Source organism: Protopterus annectens, chromosome 6.part0 (assembly GCF_019279795.1).
Source record: "Protopterus annectens isolate FY-2018-M chromosome 6.part0, PAN1.0, whole genome shotgun sequence".
Lineage (NCBI taxonomy): Eukaryota > Metazoa > Chordata > Ceratodontiformes > Protopteridae > Protopterus > Protopterus annectens.
This window is the reverse complement of record NC_056737.1, coordinates 217,681,732-217,705,495: the sequence shown is the minus strand read 5'-3', so window position 1 is coordinate 217,705,495 and position 23,764 is coordinate 217,681,732. Positions and strand designations below refer to the sequence as shown.

Here is a 23,764-nt window from a genome sequence, read left to right as displayed (position 1 = left end):
AGACATGGTTTTAGTAACTATATATTATGATGCATACTTAGGTGTAGTATATATATGTATTAATACAAGATGTTATATCTTGTTCTGCATTTACCAGTTTGATTTTAAATTGTTTTATACTATTTTATGAATTGTGTTTGATTGTTTGATTGAATAATTTAATTGGGTATTTTTACAATGTGTATATAAGGGAATTATGGGTAGCAGTGATTTGATCTGATGAAGCTCATTTTTGGGTGAAAGCGCTTATCAACTGCAACTTTCTATGTATTGTACTCGTGTCTTGCAATACTGTGGATTAAAGTTTTAGTTATATCTGGATTGCTCCTGCTTACTTGATCTGCTATACTCCATCACTAACTGCTGCTTTGGTTTTACATTTATAGTTATTTTATTTATTTTTCTAATTTTATTTGTATTGGTTTGGTTGTATTGATTTTTGTTTTTTGCTGTTTTTGCTTTTTGTGTTGTGTGTAGTGTGCATTTTGGTTTTTTATTTGTTTTGCATATTTTGTTTTTGTATGTTATTTTTATTTGTATTTTTGTTTTGCATTTGTTTTACTTGTTTTGCATTTGTAAAGGTTTATTTTGTCTTTGTTGTATTTATTTTGTTCCTTTTTGTTTTGTTGCTTTTATGTTTTTGTTTGCTTTTTGTGTGTTTTGTTTTTCACAGTATTAACATTTTCTGCCCTACCAAGTTCCTTTTCTCACTTCCATTTCTTTGAAATTGTAAGCACTAATTACATGATTTGTTGTCAGTCAAACCCGCTAATATACCTCTTCAAATTTTCAATTGTCAACGTCTATTAAAATCGTCAGTATATTTTATATTGTAGTAGTTGCTTTTATTTCATATGAATATAATGTAATTAACAAATGTGTGCGTCATTGGTAATGTGTATTACTTGGTTTGTTTATACAATCGTTTATCATTATGGTACCCCCAGCAAGTTGGACATTAGGAATGTCCTGTGGTAGCTGAGGAGCCTTTGATTACAGTACTGCCCCCGCTTCTCTTAGTGGATTCTACTCATTTCAGCTGTAAAGAAAAAAAAGTTTGTATTGGGCTATACAAATAGATATTAAGAGCAATGCAGTGGTGTATGAGACCCTAAGCACACATGTTGCATACCCGGCATGAGGGGTGCACTTTGCATACCCCAGAGTTAGTGAAACTTGGAATGACTCCATGAAAGACAAGCACATAAATGTTATGAAGTAATAGGCCTGTCTCTGGTTCTAAGGGCATTTTGTTTGTTTAGCCACAGTAGTCTGTAAAACAGAGTGATATACATTCTTGTCAGCAGCAAAGACCAGCTTTGATGGTATTGGATACAGCAGTACAGTTAGCACTCCACCTGTAGTCTGTCTGCATTCCTCCCACCCAAGAGTATACTTGCAGACAAACTGAAGTAGTCATGGATTGATAACTGGAAATAGACAGCAGACCCCTAAATAGTTTAGGACATCTCCAGGGCACTGGGGCTGTAATGTGCATACCTTTTTGCTTTGAAAGAAAACCACCAGCTCAAAATCCTGTGCTGTAGGTTTCCCAATACACAGGCCTGGGCAATGAATGCTCTCATTCTGACATGGGAGGGAGACCTGTATGCCTTTCCCCCTTTACCGCTCATTCCAAGGGTTCTGCAGACAGTGAGTGTCCATGGAGCAAGGATATACTACTGGTTAATCCTAGCTTCTACAACTTTGTGTTCTTCATTCTGGTCCATTTAGCGAGGAAGGGCCTCTTTTCTGTTCCTAGCACTGCACACTTTTGATCTTAGGAAAAAGGAACCTTAACTGGGGGCTTTTTAACCTGGTACCATTCAAGGACAGGGTGACAGATTAAGTTCAGATACTGCAGGAAGTCAGAATTTCCGGGGCTAGAAGGCATACTAGCTAATTGTAAGAGCTTTTCAGTGTGGTGTGCTTCCAGGTGCATTTTTCTGAAACAGTGTCCAGGATGACTTTGTCTTGTAAAGGTTCTACCTCTGGGAGTTTGTAGGAGAGGTCCTGGGGAAGTTTATGGTCAGCTGCGAGGATAGTTCACTGTTCTTGCCTTTTGAGCCATCATTAATGTCACACTGATTAGTACAGCACTTTTTGACAGGAGTTCTACATACAAGAGCATCTAGGAAAACTAGTACCTCTGGCATGAGACTTTAACTTTGTGCTTCAGAAAGTGACACTGATGTGTTTTGAGTCCACTGTCTCGGTACATGTTGGTCATCTCGATGAAACATTTTTTCTTAATGGCAGTTAACTCATCCTGAGTGTCCTTACACCTGCAGGCCTGCATGTACAGAGGAATTTAAAAATGTTTCCTAAAGAAAGGATTAAACTCGAGGAGGAACTTAAAAATGTTTCCTAAAGAAAGGATTAAAGTTGAGGACAAACTTTTTCCTGCTCCTCACAGCTGACCATCAACTTCCCCAGGACCTCTCCTAAGTATGAATAATCAGTGTTGCATTATAAAGTCCCTTTTGCCTGCCCTCATTTTAATGGCATGAGGTATTGGCTAAACTATTGGAGACTGGGGTTATTTTCTTTTCTCACTTTTTTTTTTTTTTTACATTTTTTGGATATGTCAGCATTACTGCGCTGGCCTGCGCTATCAGTCCTCTTAGGTTTTACAGAGTGAGGACCAAAGAGGAGTTGGTGCCTTTGCTTAGGGTGTATACATGAGCATGTTTCTACCAAATTGCACTAAAGAATGGCACAAGTGTACTTTCCTTGTATCTCTTGTGTATTTTCTGTGATCCACTGTGAAGTTTCACGTGATGCCTGTCATTATTCTACATCTCTGTTATGAAAACATGCTTTAATATTGCACAATAAAGGGTCATTACTTTTCAAAAACACGCATGCAATTAGGCACCCCAGTCAGCGTGTATGTTTTAAATCCAGCATATAAAAGTAGAAAAATCCAGCCGCTGAAGTATTGTTCAGTGGCTGGCCGCCTGTTGAGATATAGCTTACATTTTAAGATGGATAGGGAAAACATGAACAAGAGAGGTTCTGCAAAACTATGGAGATTTGAAAGCTATGGTTACCACTTATGATTTGTTGTACTGTGGGAGCATACCTCGCAACTGTCGAGCATTTCACAGAACGTCCGTCATTTTCTTTGTTTTCTTCATTAACTTAAACACACAGAACTATGTATATCTTCAAATCTTCATTTATGTTTGATTTTTGCAGTTTTATCAGTTTATCTGAATAACTGTTCAAAGCTTCATTTTTTCCAGCCTTCTGTTATTTGACTTGATGTGATCCTAATCATCCCTGAGCCTACTTGATTTGTTTTTTCTCTAGATTACTGGAAGCAGTGTCCTGCACCAAAGTTAGAGTTTGAGCTGCTTTTTGCTGAACAGCTGCAGGATTCTTCTCAGTCATTTTTTTTTCTTCAATTTTTCTATTTGATTTTCTTCTTTGTGGGCATCAAGGCTGTGTATGTAGTAGCCAGTAATGGAATTTACTACATCTGGCAGAGTTACTGGCCCTTATCTCCATTTCTTTTTTCACACTGGAAGAGCTGAAATTAAGCTGTTTATCAGTGTGCAGCCATCTTGGCATCCTAGCTTATCATAACTTTTCAGCACTCATAACTTCACAAGTGCCATTGTGGCAAAAACATCTCCCTGCTAATGTCTCCTGTATTTAGACATGTCTTATGCTATTGACACAGCTTATGCTCATCCATAGAGGATTTAACAGTACCATGATGATGCAACTCAGAAAATCCCTTAAAAATTTAGTGTACCATAAGTTTGCAAAGGCTTCGGATGATCACACTCAAAATTTTCTCAAAACCTGTTACAATAAAGACAAACAAGGACACCAGAATGTGCATATGTGCATAAAAACAACTAAAATGAAGACAAAAATAACAATGAGCAAATGACTGCTATAAAACTTTTAATTGTTTAGTGCGTTCATCTTGCAAAAGGAATAAAGCCTTCTTCAGAACAGTTACAAACTTAATACCCAGCCCCTTAAGTACATACAAAAACAAGTGGTTATGTACAACACGTTATTTGAAGATAAATACCAAAGCCAAAGACATGTTTGCAAATTATAAACTTCATTATGTTTGTGTTTTAAAATACTGCTTGACACATGTTCATTCAAACCAGGACATCGGTCTTGATTCTAATGTTAACTTGACAGTATAGTTCTTTAGTTAACAGCTCATTTTCCCAGTCACACCCACATTATTTCTGTTGTACCCTTTCTAATAAGGACAAAAAACTATTACAGTTTAAATAGATTTTCCAAACCATTCACAGAAGCATTCTTGATTATTACATAAATGTGTTTGATAAATATGCTTTTTCAAAGTCTTATTAGTTTCCCGTATATAAAATGCAGAGCATGACAGCAAGTTACCAAATACACCACTCCTGTTGTGTTTCAATTTTTATCAAACTTGACAATAATAAACAGGATTATTTTCTTCAAAAGTGACAAAATTGCCTACATTTGTAAACTTACACTGTTTCCATGTACCAGATTTGTACAACCCTTCATTAACAATGTGTGTGTTTTATTGACTGTCGTATTTCTCAGTTGAGCCTTTATATTCATACCATTCCTATAACTAAAACGGGGCATCCTTCCAATTTTGTCGGTCAGCCCCTCCTCTGCCCGAAAAAAAAAAAACATTCCAGTGCTTTTTAGTTATTGCTTGTATATCCACATTATTGATGGAATAAGGTAGACATAACAAATTAACATAGTTTAAATCCTCATTTGTTTTCTTTGTAGGTTTAATTAAAAGGGTACAGATTAATCAAGTCTTTTTCTAGTAACTTTTTCAATTGACAATGTTATGTTTCACAGTATAAGCTTGAGTACTTGTGCAGTACAAAAAAAATACACTACATAGGTTTTCTATATAATGTGGACCCAAACTGTTGTCTGTTAATCTTTGTATATTTAGATATTCAAAAGTGAATCCCTGTACTTGTCGTGTAAAGGTAAAAAAGACTAATAATGTTAGCTCTATTATCCAAAAAAAAAAAAAAAAAAAAAACTGCTCCAACACATCTCCTTTCCATAATCTAAAAATGTTGTCCAAATGTCTAGTACAAAAATGGACAAATTAACATAATTTCTCACAATGACAGAGCAAGATTTGCAAATGCTGGTGCAACAGCAGCTCCCATCATCACACCAGACTTGTCCCCAAAATGCTCCCCTTCAGAGTTGAAATAATTATTAGGTAAAACCATGTCCGTTAAATTACAAATTAAATTAATATCTTTTCCAGCCATGTGGCTTGAATCAAAAAGCTGGTCCCTAAGAAGAATTCCATTCCTAACTTGTTGGGTATCACCCTAAACAAATTATTCACAACAACTGTTGCAAAAATAAAAATGTTGTACATCACAGTATTCCTTAGCAAATCTAAGAAATGCCATGAGTCACGAAAGACCTGCGGAAATGTATACTGAACATCCTTAATCTTCCTGTCCAGGTAAATTGCTAGGGGTTGTTTTATTGCCTCTGGCAGAAATAGGCCACAATGGAGGATTATTTTTCTTTTTTGGAATTTTAAGAATTACAAAAATATATGGACTTTTCTGCCTCTAAGTTTTTGGTCAGTCAACTGACTAATAAATAAATTGTATAAAAATGTCAATTTTATTGGAAGCCAAAACACTTAATGTTAAGTTGTCTATCTCGCCTTCATTCTTGCTGGATGGGGTTCGGAGCCAATCCTCGGCAATCTACTAAAGCTTGAGAGCTATTTACTGGCTCGAGGCCCTCCCTATATCCCACAATGCTAGGCGTCAGATCCCCAGATCTCATTTGCCGCTTCAGCTTCGAGGTTGCGATTTACTTGGCTCCAGGTCATATTAATCTTTTCTTCTAATATATATATTAAAAGTTAACTTTAGTTCTTTCTCGATAACCTTATCTTATATTTATAGCTTTCCGGTTAGTTAACTCTCTGTTTACTCCATAATATTCCCTGTTAGAAACTTGTTTTAGTTAGTCCCCCCCCCCCTTTTTTTTTTCTCAGTGGCTAATCTCCCCTCCCCTTTCTCAGTGGCTAATCTCCCCTCCCTTTCCTTGTGTTAATAGGGTAGTGTTAGCTCTTTTACTTTATTACAGTTTGTAGACTTGTAGTTTTTGTATATATTTATATATAGTTAACTGTGTAGTTGTTAATATTGTTAGCTTAACTAGTGTGTGTGTGTGTGTGTGTGTGTGTGTGTGTGTGTGTGTGTGTGTGTGTGTGTGTGTGTGTGTATGTGTGTGTGTTTTTCTGTGTGTTTAAGCACTAGTGACTTTTTTCTTTGGTATCCATCATGTCTAAAGATACCAAAGTTTCAGGTTTTAAGAAGTGTGACTCGTGCTGTCAGAAGATGTCTCTGACAGAAGGTCACACTTCTTGCTTTTATTGCTTGGGCCCCCTACACCTGCAGGACTCCTGCTCAGTCTGTCTTGCCTTCAGCCCAAGAGTCCTGCAGGAGCGTAGGAACAAGCTCATCCTGAGAGGCTTACTTAAGCCAAAAGGATCCCCGACCAAGCCTTCGTCTGGTAAATCCTCCAAGCCCTCCAAGCTGTCGGCTCCCAGTTCGGAGCAGTCGCCTGGTGGAGCACCTGCCTCTTCGTCGGCTCCGGCTGGAGCAGACACCTTTAGACCTCAGTCTGCTCTGACTTTACTGTCAGAACCGTCTTCAAGCCGAAAACGTTCTAGGTCCCCTTCCCTAGAATCGGTTCGCTTGGCTCCGACATCACCATTACTCCAATCTGAGAAAAGCCATAGGTCCCACTCATCTCGGTCTTCCAGGCTATCTGATCATGACCTAGAGAGGGTGGTCAGTAGACTCCTTAAGTCGCAGGCCCTGGCCAAAATGTTAACCAGCCCATCTCAACAGACTGTGGGTGTCCCGGTATCTACAGCAGTTCCTCCTCTGACTCCCTCCTTGTGTTCGGAGCCAGAGCTGGTTGGGGCTCGAATCTTGGTAACATCGGAACTGATACCACACCTTTCAGCTCCGATCTCTTCCTTGGTTCCGTCCTTGGAGGGATCTGGGTGCCGAGACTCCCTTGTCGGCTCCGAGGGGGCGAGTGGCATTGGACCCTTGTCAGACCCCGTTCTCCCTCTCGGAGCATCGGCGCAGGTGAGCTCGGCCCCGACTTCGGCCTCGGAGCTGTCTCTCTCTGTGCCGACAGGGTTTCTCGTCTCCTCTGAGCGGGGACCTCCTGCTTTGCTTGACAGGGGCGCCTTTGAGGTCATGAGGAGTGTGCTGACTCCTGAGTCAGCCCCTCGATCAGCCCCTTCGGCTCCTCCCCCATGGTGCTTGCATCAGTCTCTGTCCACCCTCCTGACCCCAAGCGTGGAGAGCAAACGCTCCAGGTTGCCCCATTGGGCATGTCTCCCTCTTCCGAGGCCTCCCCCGATCCTTCGGAGGAGCCCCCCGGAAGAGAAAATGTAGGAGGAAACATGTCGACTCCCCCGAGTCAGTCACGTCTGATACCGACTTGGAGGATTCGGAAGGGTCCCCAAGATCCCCCTCTGAGGATGTCTCCTTTTCAGACATCCTAGAGATCTTTAAGCAGAGGGGGAACTGGACTGCCCTTAACCCTTCGGAGGACGAGTCTGTCTACTTGGACGCGTTTGGTTCTCGCCCTTCCACCTCCTGGGTGTCTCCACCTTTCGACCCGCTAATGGAAGTGGTGGCTCGAAAGGCATGGTCAGCCCCGGACACAGTGGAACCAACTCCCCGTAGGCCCACTAAATTTATTACAGCCCCACCCAACAAGCAATTTTTGACAAGGGGTGTCCCTGTTGATGCCATGGTGATTGCAGCAGCAACAAAGAAGGAGCTGGCTGACCCTTCGGTGCCTGTCCATCCACCTAATAAAGAATCTAGGACAATGGACAGGTACGGGAAGCAAGTGTTTTCCTCAGCAACCTTTTCTATGCGGTCGCTGAATTATCTTTGCCATTTCATCCGTCTACAAAGGGATCTTCTCAAGGAACTGGGTGATACCCTTCAGGATCCATCAGCTGCGGGGGCTCAAGATAAGATTAACTCCCAGCTGGCGACCCTTAATTCTATCGTCAACTCCTCCATGCGGCTCATTTCTTATGCAGCTGATGGGGCTAGTAGGGCCGCAGGTACAGGCGTGGCTTTGAGAAGACATGCCTGGATGCAGTTATGCAAGTTTGCTGACCCCTTTAAGGCGTTCTTCACGAATACCCCCTTCGATGGTTTGGCTCTGTTTGGACCACAGGTGAAAGATACCCTTACCAGTGGTGAGCAGGAAGGCAAGACTCTCTCTGCCATGGGAGTCAGTTTTTCCACTCCCTCTAGACCACACCCTCAAGGGTCAGAAGAGTGGAAAAAATGTGGTTTCGGAAACCCTAGGGAGTCATGCCTGACACACATGGTGAGTTTCCCTCCAGGGACAGGGGAGGGAACAATAATAGATGCCGCCCGAGGAGCAGAGGGGGCCTGCAAAATCAGGGTAGCAGAGAATCGTTCTCTGACAAACCCTTTCAGCACCCCTGAGGGGCTGCCCGACTGTCTGCCTTGGGCAGTCAGGGGAAGATTGTCACTGTATCCAGAAGCCTGGCAATTCCTCACACAAGACAAATGGGTACGGTCCATCATATCCGAGGGTTACAAGATCCCCTTTGTCCACACCCCAGTACGAACAACCAAGTCCCTTCCAGATGTTCCACCCAGTCTAAGGGAACAGGCAGTGCTAGAAATTTCAAAACTGCTAGACAAACGGGTCATCCAGCCAGTCCCAGCAGACCAGCAAGGATCCGGAATCTACTCCAAGTTCTTTTTGGTGCCAAAAAAGACAGGGGACTGGAGACCCATTTTGGATCTCAGCAGGCTAAACAAGTCTGTTCAAAGAACAAAGTTCCGGATGGTCACGCTCCAGTCCATTCTACCCTTTCTGGGTCAGGAAAATTGGATGTGCTCTATAGACCTTCAGGATGCGTACTACCATATCAAAATGAACAGGCGCTCCAGAAGGTTTCTCCACTTCCGGCTGGGAGCCAGTCACTATCAATTCAGGGCCCTGCCCTTTGATCTCACCACAGCCCCCAGGGTGTTCACCAAATGCATGGCAGTGGTTACGTCTCACCTGAGACGGTGAGGATTCCAGGTGTTTCTCTATCTCGACGACTGGTTCCTCACTGCTCCCACCAGGCATCAGCTACTGCAAGCCAGAGATTATACCATCCAAACTTGCTCCGAGCTAGGTATATTAATAAATTTCGAAAAGTCTGCATTGTCGCCTTCTCAGTCTATAATCTTTATAGGCGCAAGCTTAAATTCAAAAGTTCTATCTGCAAGGCTTCCTCTCGACAGAGTTTCAGAAATCCACCTACATGTGCAAGTCTTACTACAGTGCAACAGGATTCAGGCCAGAGTTGTACTAAAGACCTTGGGTCTCATGGTAGCAGCAATCATACTAGTTCCCCTGGCTCGTTTTCACATGCGGCTTCTTCAGTGGATGCTTTTTATTCAATGGTTCTTTCAACAGCTTCCAATGTCTCACAAGATAATAATCACTCAATCATGCAAAGACCACCTGGCTTGGTGGATGGTCTCCCCTCTGATACTCCAGGGCAGACCATGTGTTCTTCCTCCTCCTGTTGCCACAGTGACCATGGATGCCTCCCTGATCGGGTGGGGGGGCATTTTCAGGGCAGGACTGTCCAAGGCACCTGGCAACCTCTAGAGTACCATCTGCACATAAATGTCTTGGAGATGAGAGCGGTGGCGTTGCAAGCTCTTCAGGACTCTGTACCCACCGGGACTATTGCAGTTCAGACAGACAATATGTCTATAGTGTGGTACATCAACAAGCAGGGCGGAACCAAGTCCTATCCCTTATGTCGAGAACCACTCAGACTCTGGCAGTGGGTGATCTTCTCTCAACGGTTTCTGATAGCAATGCACATCCCCGGGAGGTCCAACGTCATGGCGGACAGGCTAAGCAGAGCTATTCTCATGCCTCACGAGTGGTCTCTCAATCCATCAGTAGCGGACAAAATCTTCCGCAGATGGGGTCAACCTTGCTGCGACCTTTTTGCAACCCCTCTCAACAGCAAGTGCGACGACTTCTTCACTCTCTTCCCCCTTCCTGGCCACTCCCCCAGAGACGCTCTAGTTCACGATTGGCCCCGGGGTCTTCTGTACGCATTTCCACCTTTTCCCCTAATTCCCAAGCTAATTCAGAAAGCAACCGCTTTGGGATCCAAGATGATCCTCATTGCCCCTTACTGGCCTCGACAAATTTGGTTCCCGTTCCTGCATTGGCACCTGCTGGAGCAGCCGTGGAATCTGGACCTAGTGCCAGACCTCTTGGTCCATCAGTCGGGCGGGCTGCACCAGTCCCTTCAGTCTCTCAACCTTACAGCTTGGTTGCTCCACTTCCAACTTTAGCCAGGCTTCCGCTAATTTCTCAGCCGGTGCGTGAAATCATCCTTTCTTCGCACAAATCTGCCACCAGGAAGACTTATGCTAGTAGGTGGAAACGTTTCTCCTTCTGGGCAGAGGCTAGGAATATTGACCCTTTTACAGCCCCTGTCCATCATGTTTTAGATTTTTTAGCAGAGCTCTTTCAAGCTGGTTCCTCTTCTGCCACCATTAGAGTCCAATTAGCTGCTATTGCAAATTTCCATGCTAGCCTGTTAAACCAGCATCATGTCCCACAAACTTTGCAAGGCCTTTCTTAAAGGAACTTTGTTGCTTAGGCCCCCGGTCAGAGATCCGCTGCGGGACTTGAACTTGATATTAGCTTCCTTGATTCTCCTCCCCCCTTTGAACCAGTGGCTTCCTGTTCCTTAAAATTGCTCTCCTGGAAGACTCTCTTTTTGGTAGCCATCACATCAGCTAGGAGAGTTTCAGAACTTCAAGCCCTCTGTATTCATCCTCCTTATCTTGTGTTTCATAAGGACAGAGTTTCACTTAGGCCTAATCCTTCGTTTTTAGCCAAGATACCCTCTGAAACAAATCTGGATCAGACTATTGATCTGCCTGTCTTTTTTTCCTAACTATTCGAACAAAGCCGAACAAAATTTGCTTTTGAACTTGGATGTTCACAGGCAATTACGTTTCTACTTGGAACAGGACTAAGCAAATAAGGAAATCAGACCAACTCTTCTTATCCTATGCTGAGGGCAAACAAGGATGGCCAGTTTCCAAAGTAACCTTATCCAGGTGGTTGTCCTCTATTATTACCTTGATTTATCAACTCAGACATAAACAACTCCCTGCTAAACCTAAAGGTCATTCCACCAGAGCGTTAGTTACATCTGTAGCCTTTCAAGCAAGACTACCAGTGGAATCTATTTGTGCTGCAGCCACTTGGGCCACTCCTTATACATTCATTTCGCATTATAAGTTGGATGTGGCCTCTAGGAATAGAGCTGAGTTTGGTTCCACTGTGCTCAAGAGTCTGTTCCGATGAGCCACCCAGGTCTAAGGTGCTAGGGACGCTGTCCCATCCAGCAAGAATGAAGGCAAGATAGACAACTTAACATTAGGAAGTTATGTACCTACCATAACGTTCCATGTTAGTTGTCTTCTTCTCGCTTCTTTCTTGTGTCCCACCCTCCATCCCCCTAGCCTGGACAGACCGAGAAGAGTCCACTTTTGGGGCCTTCTTCCTTTGGACAACTCTGATGTACATTGTGTCCTCCTCTGTCTTTGTACTATAGTTTTCCTTGTGGTTGGACAGGTGTCCTTGAATCTTTCCTTGGTATTAGCTCTGCCAAATGAGATCTGGGGATCTGACGCCTAGCATTGCGGGATATAGGGAGGGCCTCGAGCCAGTAAATAGCTCTCGAGCTTTAGTAGATTGCCGAGTCGGAGCCAAGGAGTGTCTCTGAACCCCTTCCAGCAAGAAAGAAGGTGAGAAGACCACCACTAACATGGAACGTTATGGTAGGTACATAACTTCTTATTTTGTTCCACTACATAAGCGAATAATCATATAATAAATTAAACATTTTATCACTGTAAATGAGTCCATAATTACCACCTCCCACCCCTCCCTTTATTGGGTTTAGTTATTACTTATATTTTTTATTTGAAAGAGAGGTCACCCAAAACCTTGCTGTCTTCCAAACTGAAATTAGGAAACCCATTTTTTTTCCTTGCTTTTAACAACATATGTATATCTGACTGCAGGCAAAGCTTAAACATAGTAAAAATAGGAAGGAGGGGCGGATTAGAAAGACTACATCTCTACAAACTTGTATTTTTTCTCGTCCCATGCATATTGGCTAAATACAACTTCAGTTCTACCAGCACTTGACTTCTGTTTGCCATTTTTGCTGATAATGTTTTAGTTACAGTAATATCACTGGGGTTGTAAATCTTAGATTTGGAAGTTACTTCATAAGTTCGTACATTGTCCTTATTCATTTCATGAAATTATACATTACCAGCCCAGTTTGCCATCTTCCCTTTGTTGCCAATTTGTTTTTGTATATGTTGTGCCTGTAATTCAGGAATCCTGTTACAAGAGTTATAAATATGTCAAGAAGAGTTATGGGCCAACATGTTCCTTTCCTGAAAATTTTAAGGGATTATATAATGTAGTGAAGCAAGGTGAAATATCTAAAACCAGGCCCCTACACTTCTTGTGATTGAGCCCTCAAAATCCAAGCTCCCACTCTTCTTGTGATTGAGCCCTCTGCTCATGTTAGAAAATCTGTTCATCTTGTGGTGATTGAGCCCTCTGCCCACAGTATGGCAGCTCGTCCTCACCTTGTGGTGATTCTCTGCCCATGTTATGACAACTTTTCATGGCAGACCTAAGCCATTTTTTCACCAGGGCTTGCTATTGGCATCTGGACCTTCTGTGGTTGCCCATGCTGATTTTCCTCCACATATAGCCTGCAAACCCTTGTCCATCTGGAAAATGATCAGTAGGCTGACAGCAGCCATTAGGAAACTGGAGGCTCTCTTACCTGATGTCACATCCCAGTCTCACTTGTGTGTGACACCTGTCCATAGACATTAGTCCCTCTGATACTTGTCAGACACCAAATTGTACGTCTGATGTCATTGCAACAGGCATTGAACCCAATATAATGGCCTTATTTATGTAAGCCTACCTGATGTCAGTTTAGTAGGTGGGAGTATTCAGGAAAAAACAAAAACTGGGTAGCAAAAAAGCAGATTATAGGGGAAGAGTAGTCAGTTGCTTTAACTGCTAAGAAGTTGTTTCAAAGACCTGTTAGAGATCATTCTACCAAAGGTGCTTTTACCTTTGCAAGCTTTTTATATGGTATTTGGTGGGGATTTCAGAGTACAAGTATTCTAAGAGCAACAGAGTAGGTGCTGCAAGTTGGGGAAGGTAGTTATTGGGAGTATTAGGTGGTAGGAGCAGTTGAGAAGGAAGAGTTTGACGCCATCTTAGACCTAACCAAGCTGCCCATTTTTTATCGAATAAGCTAGAGAACAAGGGTGAGGAATTGCATAACTCTGCATTAAGAAAGATTAGGGAAAAGTTGGAGAAGCATCTGTTTTATTCTGACATCCCTCTACTTATGTATAGGAACGGCTTGCCACAAAGAAGCAGAGTTAATACAAGCATGTATTTGTTCTTAATACTGTGGTTTTCTTAATCTTAGTGGCTCTTCTTGGTACACCCACCCCATCTTGCTTCAACCAGCCCTATCCCTGCTCTGTCCCAAGTTGAACATCAAGGATACAGGACAAATGTCAGGAGATGATATAAAAAAAATCACACCTGCATTTTAACTACTTAATCGCTGCTCATGACAGATTACTTTATTATCAGAAGGTGTGATGCCTAGATTTATAAGGTAGTCCCTGTTGATTGTAGCTGTAGATTATGAAAAGTTTGGAGCTACTCAGAGGTTTAAAAATTGTCTCTAGGTGATTTGGGTTGAGTTAACTACTTTTGCCAAAAAATTGGCATTGGTGTTTGCCAGTGATAAGTGGGTGGAAGACCTGGCCTACCCCGAACTATGCTAGGGACCACTGCTAATTGTGGAAGGAGTCTGTGTGTCCGCATATCCCAGCATCCCTGGATCAGTAAGCTGCTGGCCAGTGTCCAGTTACCTAACTTGGGTTAGCTATGTTAATGGAAAGCTTGATGTAAAGTCAATCAACCTGTTAAACATGAAATAAAGATTCCTACAGTCAGTATAGGTTCACTGACGAGATGGAGTTTTGAAGTGGATGTCAGGATGGCAGGGAGGAGGCTGGACATCCTCTGTATCCAGTAGACGAGATGGAAGGACAGCGCAGAAAAGTCACTTTGCTTGGGATTGTGAGTCTGCTATTTTGGAGGAGGATGCCAGACTACAAATGGTGCGAGCATTGTGGTAAGGAAAAGGCTTCAGATGAGTGAGAGATATCAGAATTATAGGTTCATAGGTGTGTACTTGGCTAATGGCCCTGGAGCCTTTAAAAGCCTAGCCCATAGGATTACCCTGACATCATGGCACCCGACCTTAGTTCCCAGTGCTTCTGTCGAGTAGAACCACTGGAGTGATCTCTGGGGTGAATTTTCTATTTCCTATCCACTCATCAAGATCTCTCTTGAAGAGGGTCATTGTGGTGCTCTGTTTGACATGTATGGAAGTCTATTCCATAGCATGGGCGGTCTCTGGGTTATGAACCTGTCCCTCCAGCACGTTCTGTTGATTGCGATAATGAGGTTGAGGTCTCTGGAGTGTGTGGTGTGGAGGGATTGGGATTTCTTTAGATGTAGCATTTCTAACAGAGCTGGGTCAAACATGGCTTTGTAAGTCAAGCAGAGATCGCCTCTAAGTAGGCGATATGAGACAGAGAGTAGTTGGATTTTTTTTGAGTCTGTCCATATAGGACAAGTATTTAAGGCCTAGGATCCTCTTGTTGAGGTACTTTTGCGGCCTGTCCGGTTGTTGCAGGTGTCTAGTGAGGTACATGCCAAATGGGGCATTGTACTCTATGGCCTAATGAGGGAAGAATAGAGGGGAGACAATGACCTCTTTCTTCCTGGATGCAAAACCCTTAGTAATGAGATGTGCCACATAAAGACTTTCTGACCACAGTGGCAATGTGGTGGTCAAAAGAGAGGTTGCTGTCACCCTGTGTTTCCAGATCTCTTATAATGCCTTTTGTGTTCACTGGACTACCATCAATGTGGTAATTCATGGGAACTGGGTTTTTCCCAAAGGGGATGACGACCCATTTTTTGCATTGAGTTTAAGGCCATGGTTCTGACACCAGTCGTTGGTCTCAGTGAGGCCTTTCTATAGGATGTCAGCATCACTTTGGGAGTTAATAATGGCTCCCAACTTAGTCGTCTGCGAACTTTGTCATAGTCCCTTCGTGTTGGCCTGGACTTCTGAGACGTAGATACCGGACAGGACCCAGGACCTGATCCCTGTGGGACTCCACTCGTGACTGGTCGGCAGTCTGACTTGGAGTCAGCTACTTTGACACTGTCGGTGCTATCTATGAGCCAGTTTGCAACCCACCTAGTGATACAGGGGTTGATGCCTAGCTTAGTGAGATTTTCTATGATTCCTGAGTGGGGGATGGTATCAAAGGCCTTGGTCAGATCAAGGTAGCCTGTATGAACCACAGTGGTAAGCACTAGGTTGCCTATCTACCACAAGAGGACTGGTTTCTGGCCCAGAATTTGTAGTTTAACTGTTTGGTGACAGACTCTTGGTAATCTGTCTAAGGATAAAACACTATTTGCAATCTAAGCCTGTGCCTCGCATCAGGGTTGAGCTACTGAGGAAAAGAGTGTATTCAGGCAGCAGTTGCAGGACTTTGTAGTTTAAACAGAACTGCTTCAGTTGGTGTTCAAATACGGAACCTGAATGCACGTATTGGAACAGACCAGCATATGAGGACTGACTAGTCCACATGGGTGGAGCAACAGGAATAAAGCAGAGGACATTCTAGACTTTCTAGCAAATGGCCTGATGGTGGCCAACACATGGTTCAGCAAGAGAAAGTCATGAATCACATACAAAAATTGCCAACATGCAACTCTGGTAGACTTCCACCTTGTAAGGAAAGAGCACTGAGGTAGAATCAGTGATTGTAGAGTCATCCGTGGTGAAGCATTTGGCCCACAGCATAAACCACTGGTTGCCACAATCCATTGCAGCAGACAGAAAGTCTGAAGATCTGGAAATTGATCAGAGAGAGAGAGAGAGAGAGAGAGCACTGGAGTTCAAGGAAATACTCCAGGCTCCATCACTATAGAAGAGGAAATAAGATTGGTAGTGCCGCAAAAAACAGCATGTTTGAGGACTGTTGAGCAGATATGTGGCCGAGCCAGGTGTGAAAATAAGGTAAGTAAGGAAAGCTGGTGTTGGAATGAAGAAGTCATAAAAAAAAAATGAGATCATCAGGAAAAAGTGGGAGATTCAAAAGACAGACCAGGCTAAGAAGGAAAAGAGGTTGGATAACAGAGTCTGAGAGAGCAGTTGCAGTAGAGAACAACAAGGGATCTGAGGAACTGTTGTAAGCTTCTAGAAGATGACTCGGTAGATTTCACAAAGAAACATTGTCTGATTGTAAGGCAAAGACAGAAAGATAAAGACAATGTTCATTAGACACCCTTCATGAGGGATGCAGCAACAACCTGCTCACCAGTTCACAGGACAATCGGTGGCAGTTGGAAGGAGTACTTCCAGCAGCTTCTGAATGAAGAAAACACTGAAGACGCTGTACTACCCCATACATGGCCTACAATTACAGAAGAGGAGGAGCTCACCCTAGAAAAAGTAAGAAGAGTACTATGGAAAATGAAGTCTGGGAAACCGGCAAGCTCAGATGAGGTCCACAGCAGATATGATCAAGATGTTGGCTGATTTAGGGGAAAAATGGCTCCTGAGGGTACTCGTAGCAGTATGGAGAGAGAAAAAAGGTGTATTCAGATGACTGGAGAGTAAGCATGCTACTGCCAGTGTGCAGGAGCAAAGGGGACCTTTACAGCTGTGGGAATGTAAAGGTATCAGATTTGTCATTGTGTGAAAGTTCTGGAGAGGGTGATTGATGAACAAATATGCATAGTAGTAGAAGGCATTGTAGCACAAGACTGCACTCAAATCCCACTTAAATTTGCACTGGCTTTGTCCTTGCTTTAATCCAGACTAACGCCTCCACCCCTATCCCCCCCCCACACCTAGACTCTTAACCCAACTATACTACCGCGACTACTAACCACAGTCAGAATAAGCTAGTTGACTTTACGTACTTTAAAAATAATCTGACAACTTTGCTACGACTTTTATTGTAAACAGCAATAAACTGTCTTAACTTGCAATATTTATTGTATAAACTGTTTATAATCTATATCTAGTTACTCTATTAATGCCAATAACCAGTAATGTTTCTTATTACTTCAACTTTGTATCTCTATTTATTATGTATGTGCTGTGGAGCTTTTCTTCCCGGGCATCCACTGAAAAAGGACCTGCGTCCAGTCGGAATTTCCCGGTAAACAAATTTAAATAAATAAAGCGAGATTTGAGATGAGCATTTCAGATTCAGATCAGGATGTCGCACAACCGGCTGAATGCTTTCAGTAAGACATATAGCTAATGAGGAGGAAACAGTACAGCTGGACTTTCCTAGATTTGGAGACAGCACATGCTAAGGACACAAGAAGGCTGATTTGGGCAGTCATGTGATGATTTGAAGTCCCAGAAACATTGGAAGAATTAGTTCAGGGTGATTACAAGGAACCAATTACATAAGTATAAACAGTGTTCAGATTCGCAAAGGGGTTCCTAGTGGGAGTGGATGTGCCTCATGGTTCAGCTTTGAGCCCACTGATGCTCATAGTGTTGATGGACTAAATTAGCAAACTGGTAGAGGGGGGATAGATCAGCACAGTTGCTGGATGTAGAACATATGGGATTACAAGTAGACTCTGAACAACAACTTCAGCAAATGCTAGGAGAATGGAATGCAAATTTGAAGGCTCACTGAATGAAGCGGAGTACAGATAAGACATTTGTAATGGCAGAAAATGGGGTAACCAAAAGAAGCTGAGAATTGCGATGGAAGAGAAGAAAGTGAAACAGGTTAATAATTTCAAGTAGCTGGGAGGAGTGGTTGAAAGTCTGAATGAGGAGGTCAGAGCTAGAGTCTGAGGGGCTGCAGCCAACTGGCACAGTGTCCCAGGTAGTGTGTGACAGAAGAATGCCAAAGAAGCTGAAGAGTAAGCACTACTATATGGTACAGAAATCTTGGTAGTGACTGCATAGCAGTTGAGGAAGCTAGAGGTGATGGAGATGAAGTGCCTGAGATTGGTGGTTGGATGCACACTGTGGGACAGACTGAGAAAAAAGGACATCAGAGCAGAACCACAAGTAGCTGCATTTGCAGAGAAGGTCAATAGAACAGATTTTAGTGGTTTGGGCACATGTGCAGGAAAGCAGAAGAAAATTTTGATGAAGTACTGGGACATATGAGAAAAAAGGCAAGTAGATATGAGGGTATCCAGCAAAGATGTGCATGGATTGTGTAAGGGAAGACCTATTACAGCCAGGCATGACTATTAAAGAAGGTAGGAAAGTGGCACTGAGTTAACAGAGATGGCAACAGTTGACACAACACCCTGACCTCTGGTAGAAAATGGGAAATGATGATGAGTGTGCTGAGGGTATTTGTCATTTGGATCTTCACTTATCCCTAATCTGTATACCTGTCTCTTTAAATTCAGGGTATTAAGGATCTGTTTTTTCCCCCCTGTTATCCTAGTACTGTCTTTACTCCTGCTCTTGTTTCACTGATTCTGGTAGCTCCATCACAGGTCCTACCACAAACTATACCGATTCCTTTTGATGTGGTGCTGGCCCCTCTGCCATCTATCCTCTGGTGTTTTCTCATCATTAGGTAGTGCCAGTTTATTCTTTCTGATACCTGTCTACTCAAAGCTGACATTTCTGGCATGTACGATCTCTGAGTTGGCTCCCCTGCCATAGTTTGTCCTGGTGGGCCCAGTAACCCACTATGTTGCATCAGTGTTACACCAGTCTCAAGTCCTTCACTAGTTGTCCCCCTCCTCACCCAGTAAAGAGGACCTTAAAATCTTCTGATTCAGAACCTGCAGAAGGTGATCCAAATAGTTCTTGTACTTGTAGCCAGTAGTGGTCCCACTGCAGCAAACAGTGACAAGAGTGAGATCTGTCCTTTCAAGTCTAGATGATTCCAGGTTTGGAGAATTCATGTAGGAAATGTAGTGGGGACAGAGCTCTGTGCACAGAGGCCTGGAAGATGGATGCCTTTTCATTCACATGGACTGGGATGTTTCTGTATGCCTTCCCACCCTTTCAAATGCAAATTTCAAAAAGCAGGGCTTTTCTAAAGATTCAGAAAGACTCTCCAAAGGTAATACAGGTAACTCTCTTTTTAACCTAGGAAGCAGTGGTTTTCCTTTGTCAAACCTGGGAAGGGCAGTTACCACAAGCTTCCTCACAAGATGGACTTATTCACGGATTGTTTGATGCAGCCTTCAAATGCTTTAACTCACTGCCTGGATGATAGATTTTTAATACCTTTTAGGCACCTGTTTTCTGAAGACTGACAAATAGGTATTAAAAGAGGCTAAGAAGCCTGCTACTAAAAATCTGATATGGATGAGTGGAAAATATTTTTTAGTTGGTGCCAAAGTAATAACCAGGATCCTTTAAAGACCCAGACACCTCTTGATTCTGCAGTATCTGTGAGTTGTTCTCTGGCCTTTCTTATTCTTCTATGAAAATTCACTTTTGGTCTCTGCCCATAGATGCCCCTTTCTGCCCTTCTCAAGTTAAAACAGCTTTTTGAAAGGGGTTTTGCATTACTTTCCACTTAGCAGACAGGTGGCGTCTTCTTGGGATCTTAATTTTCTACTAGAGAAATTTGCACTTTTTTCTTTTGAACCTACTCGTATGAGGCTGATTTAAAGTTCTTATCTTGGAAAACAGTGTTCATCATTACTTTGACTTCAGCAAGAGACTGACTCCAGCTCATTCCCTTTATCGGGTTTATTGAGAAGTGCTTTTATCTTTGTAGACTTCTTCAGATCTAGCTTTTACAAAGATACCTGTACCTGCAGCTCCCAGAGTTCTTTCTGTAAAGTCAGCAACTACTTTAACGGTCCTTTTTTTATTATGCCACATGCCACATTTAGATTTCATTTTCTTGGGTCTTCCCTTATTATTGTTGTAAAACAGTACAAGCTACTTTTGTTTTCTGTACACAAATCTTTCAGCACTGCTCTCTCCCTCGGCATGCTTCTGTAGGATTGTCATTGTCCACAAAGGAGAAATAGCCAAGGACTCTGTTCTGAAAGTTACCAAAGGTAAAACACCTTTTGTCAGATGAGGATATTTTGAAATTGCAGCACATCTGCAATACAATGGTTCATCTTTGGTAGATACCCTTCCTCCATCCTTGCTTTTGGTGATATTGCCTCTGTCTTCTCTTCTGCCTGCCTGTCCATTTTATTATGACCTTAGAATGAGCGAGTGAGGCATGTATAATGCGTAGCAGCCTGGGAAAGTCTGCAAGATACCCTAATGTCAGTGTCCTAAAATCCTAAAGGGTTACCAAGCTGGATCATCATCTTTAAGATTTGTAGTTCCGGACAGCACATGCCTCAGACAAGGACATTTGAACTTTTTTTTTTTTTTTTTTTTTTTTTTTTTTTAAACCTGTGATTAGTTTACTGGGCTGCCCTTGTTTTCTTTTCAACTGCATGTGTAAAGTTGGATGCTCTGTTTTGTAAAAGCACAGAAGGATCCTTATGTTGCATGTAGCATTTGGAATAAACAAGGTAGACTGATGCCTCTCTAAAGAGGTTTGAGTGAATTATTTTTTTTTTATTGCATGCTTGGCAGGTACTGATACAGACATTGCATTAGTGAATGTGTATTGAAAATGTTTGACCCTTTAAGAGAAACATTGTAAAATCTGTTTCATGTTCATGTTGTCTGCATCCCTTGCAGATAATGCTTTCAGTAAGTCAGAGTGCCCTAACATGAGCTTCATTTATATGACGTGTGGGGACCACATTACAGTTGGTTTGCAAGTTGCACTTAATTTTGTTTTATTTGGTTAGGTGTTTTTTAATAATAAAATCATCTGTTTGTAATTCACAGGAGCAGAATCATATGAATGGGCCATCTGGGTACAAAGGAAGTGGTGATGGAAGTTCTTCCAAAACTTTTCTTTTTGTAGTAATGGCAGCCGTGGCAGCAGTTGCAGTATTAGGTTTCATGAGATATCGACACCGAATCTGAAGTCATTTATGTTATAATCAAGTAATGAAACGTTGCATCAGAAACTGAAATCAGGGAAAAAGAGTCTTCCCCCACTAGACTGCTGCGTCATTGTAGTGAAGTCTGCTGAAATCATGCATGATCCATCACGGTTTGCATTATGGAGCTGTTGGACGAGCTTATTCTTGTAGTTGCCTTACCGGTGTACTGGCAAGGTGCTTCTCACACACCTGTGTTTAAATAGTCAGATTTATAAACTTTTCTTTTGGTACATTTTGTGAGCCTACAGTGGCCCTGTGTAGTACACTTTGAATTGTGATGTTGACTTTTCCCAGATGAGGTCATAACAAGACTGAAAAGATGGCTGGGGTGCTGAATACTTTGAAGTGTAGTATCAGAAAGAGGACGTTGAAGTCTAATGGGTAGACATGTACATACAAAAATGTGACTCATCTGAGTGGCTGGCCATGGACCTAAACATTCAGAACAGGGAGAAATCACCTTCCCTAAAAACAAAGAATGTTGAAATGAGTACATTTTATGTAGAAGTAGTGCACACATTTGTTATAAGCAAGAATCTAGCCAGTATATTTTTTGAGGTCCAGTTTTAATGTAAATGTAGATAGACTTGTTCCTTAGTTTTAAGATTTCCCTCTTCCTGTGTCATTTACAGCAGGAAATTGTTGTTTCTAGGTTGCCAGATTAAAGACGGTTCTATTACATTTACTGTGCCTTCTGTGAAATGGTAGAATTATCATAGAAATTTATGGATGGTGACTAAGAAGTTTTGTGGTTTATTGTGTGTTACTTGCAGAACTCTTAACATTTTCTGAACTTCAGTCTTGTGCAGAGCTACCTTGGTTTACAGCTTTCATGGATGGAAGCTTTTCCTTGTGAAGTTTTCCCTCATGTTTTGTTCCTTTCCATGTTGGAAGAGGATATGTCACCAGTCCGTTGATACTTAATGTTGCATATGGTCGTGGGGGGGGTGGGGTTAGAGAGTTTATCTGCGTGGTAATTTCATCTTACTTGGATGTTTTATTTTTGTCAAAGATGAGGAAACAAGATATTTATATAACAGCTGTGAATTTTTTTCTTGATACTACTGTTTTGCATTTTGCACCAGGAGGAAATGTTTGTAGTTTTATGACAGATTCCAGCATCACCAAATGTACTTTCAAACCTGTTATCCTTTGTAATAGAGCAGTAGGATTCCTCAGAGGCAAATTCTAATGTTGAAGATATCCTGTTAAAACGTTCTGTAGAACAAAAGACTTTTCTGAAAGTGTGAGAGAAACAATTCTAATTACCAAATACATTTTTTATTAAATATAATGTCCTAGCATATTGATATAATGAAGCACAGCTTTTAACAAAAAAACAAGCTGCTGATGTGCACTTCATTGAGTGCATTGTAATACAGTTATCCAACTTGTGGGAAACCCTTTTTGTGTGTATGAACATCCATAATTGACTGAGAACTACCTGCAATAAGGGGGGCAGAGAGTTTATCTGCGTGGTAATTTCATCTTACTTGGATGTTTTATTTTTGTCAAAGGTGAGGAAGCAAGATATTTATATAACAGCTGTGAATTGTTTTCTTGATACTACTGTTTTGCATTTGCACCAGGAGGAAATGTTTGTAGTTTTATGACAGATTCCAGCATCACCAAATGTACTTTCAAACCTGTTATCCTTTGTAATAGAGCAGTAGGATTCCTCAGAGGCAAATTCTAATGTTGAAGATATCCTGTTAAAAAGTTCTGTAGAACAAAAGACTTTTCTGAAAGTGTAAGAGAAACAATTCTAATTACCAAATACATTTTTTATTAAATATAATGTCCTAGCATATTGATATAATGAAGCACAGCTTTTAACAAAAATACAAGCTGCTGATGTGCACTTCATTGAGTGCATTGTAATACAGTTATCCAACTTGTGGGAAACCCTTTTTGTGTGTATGAACATCCATAATTGACTGAGATCTACCTGCAATAATTGCCACTGCCAGAAGTATAATAGATAAATAGTAATACTCACTGTAGTGTGCAATAAGGATGTAAAGAAATCCAAACCTTTCTCCTGCCCCTAAGCCTGGGTGTCGGCTATTTCTTACTCTGCAGACACTACTGCTACTACGAAGAAAAAACAGTAGAGTTCATTGTTTTCCACTGTAGTTAACCAGACTTGACAAGAGGCTCTTGAAAGTCTTTTCACATGACATTATTCATTTATGTTGTCTGCTCCAGCATTGAAAGCCCAGATTTTGGAAGCAGGTGATGTATGGCTTGAACAGAATCATCTTTGAGTGGTGAACCTCAAGAGTTTGTAAATTTAGCATGACTTTCTGTGCATCATTTCACCCACAGTTGTATGAAGTTCCTTGGCAAATCTAATTGTTTTAGCAGCACAGAAAGGAAAAAAATCCAAGAGGATTCTTGTTTGCCTTTCTCTGTTAATACTCTGCTTCAGATGTACCACTACTAGGATTTCACATGGTTCCACTTTTGAGTTGTCTTTGTC

At 42.0% G+C, this 23,764-nt stretch overlaps 1 protein-coding gene across 1 annotated transcript in view; it reads left to right on the top strand.

Moving 5' to 3' along the window:
- LOC122804223 (synaptojanin 2 binding protein) overlaps positions 1-21,963 on the top strand; it is a 103,178-nt gene extending 81,215 nt beyond the window's left edge. Inside the window, exon 4 of the mRNA XM_044073968.1 lies at positions 21,122-21,963. Coding sequence (XP_043929903.1) covers positions 21,122-21,262 — 141 coding nt within the window. The 3' untranslated portion in view covers positions 21,263-21,963. The remainder of the gene's footprint in view (positions 1-21,121) is intronic.
- The last annotated feature ends 1,801 nt before the right edge of the window (positions 21,964-23,764 follow it).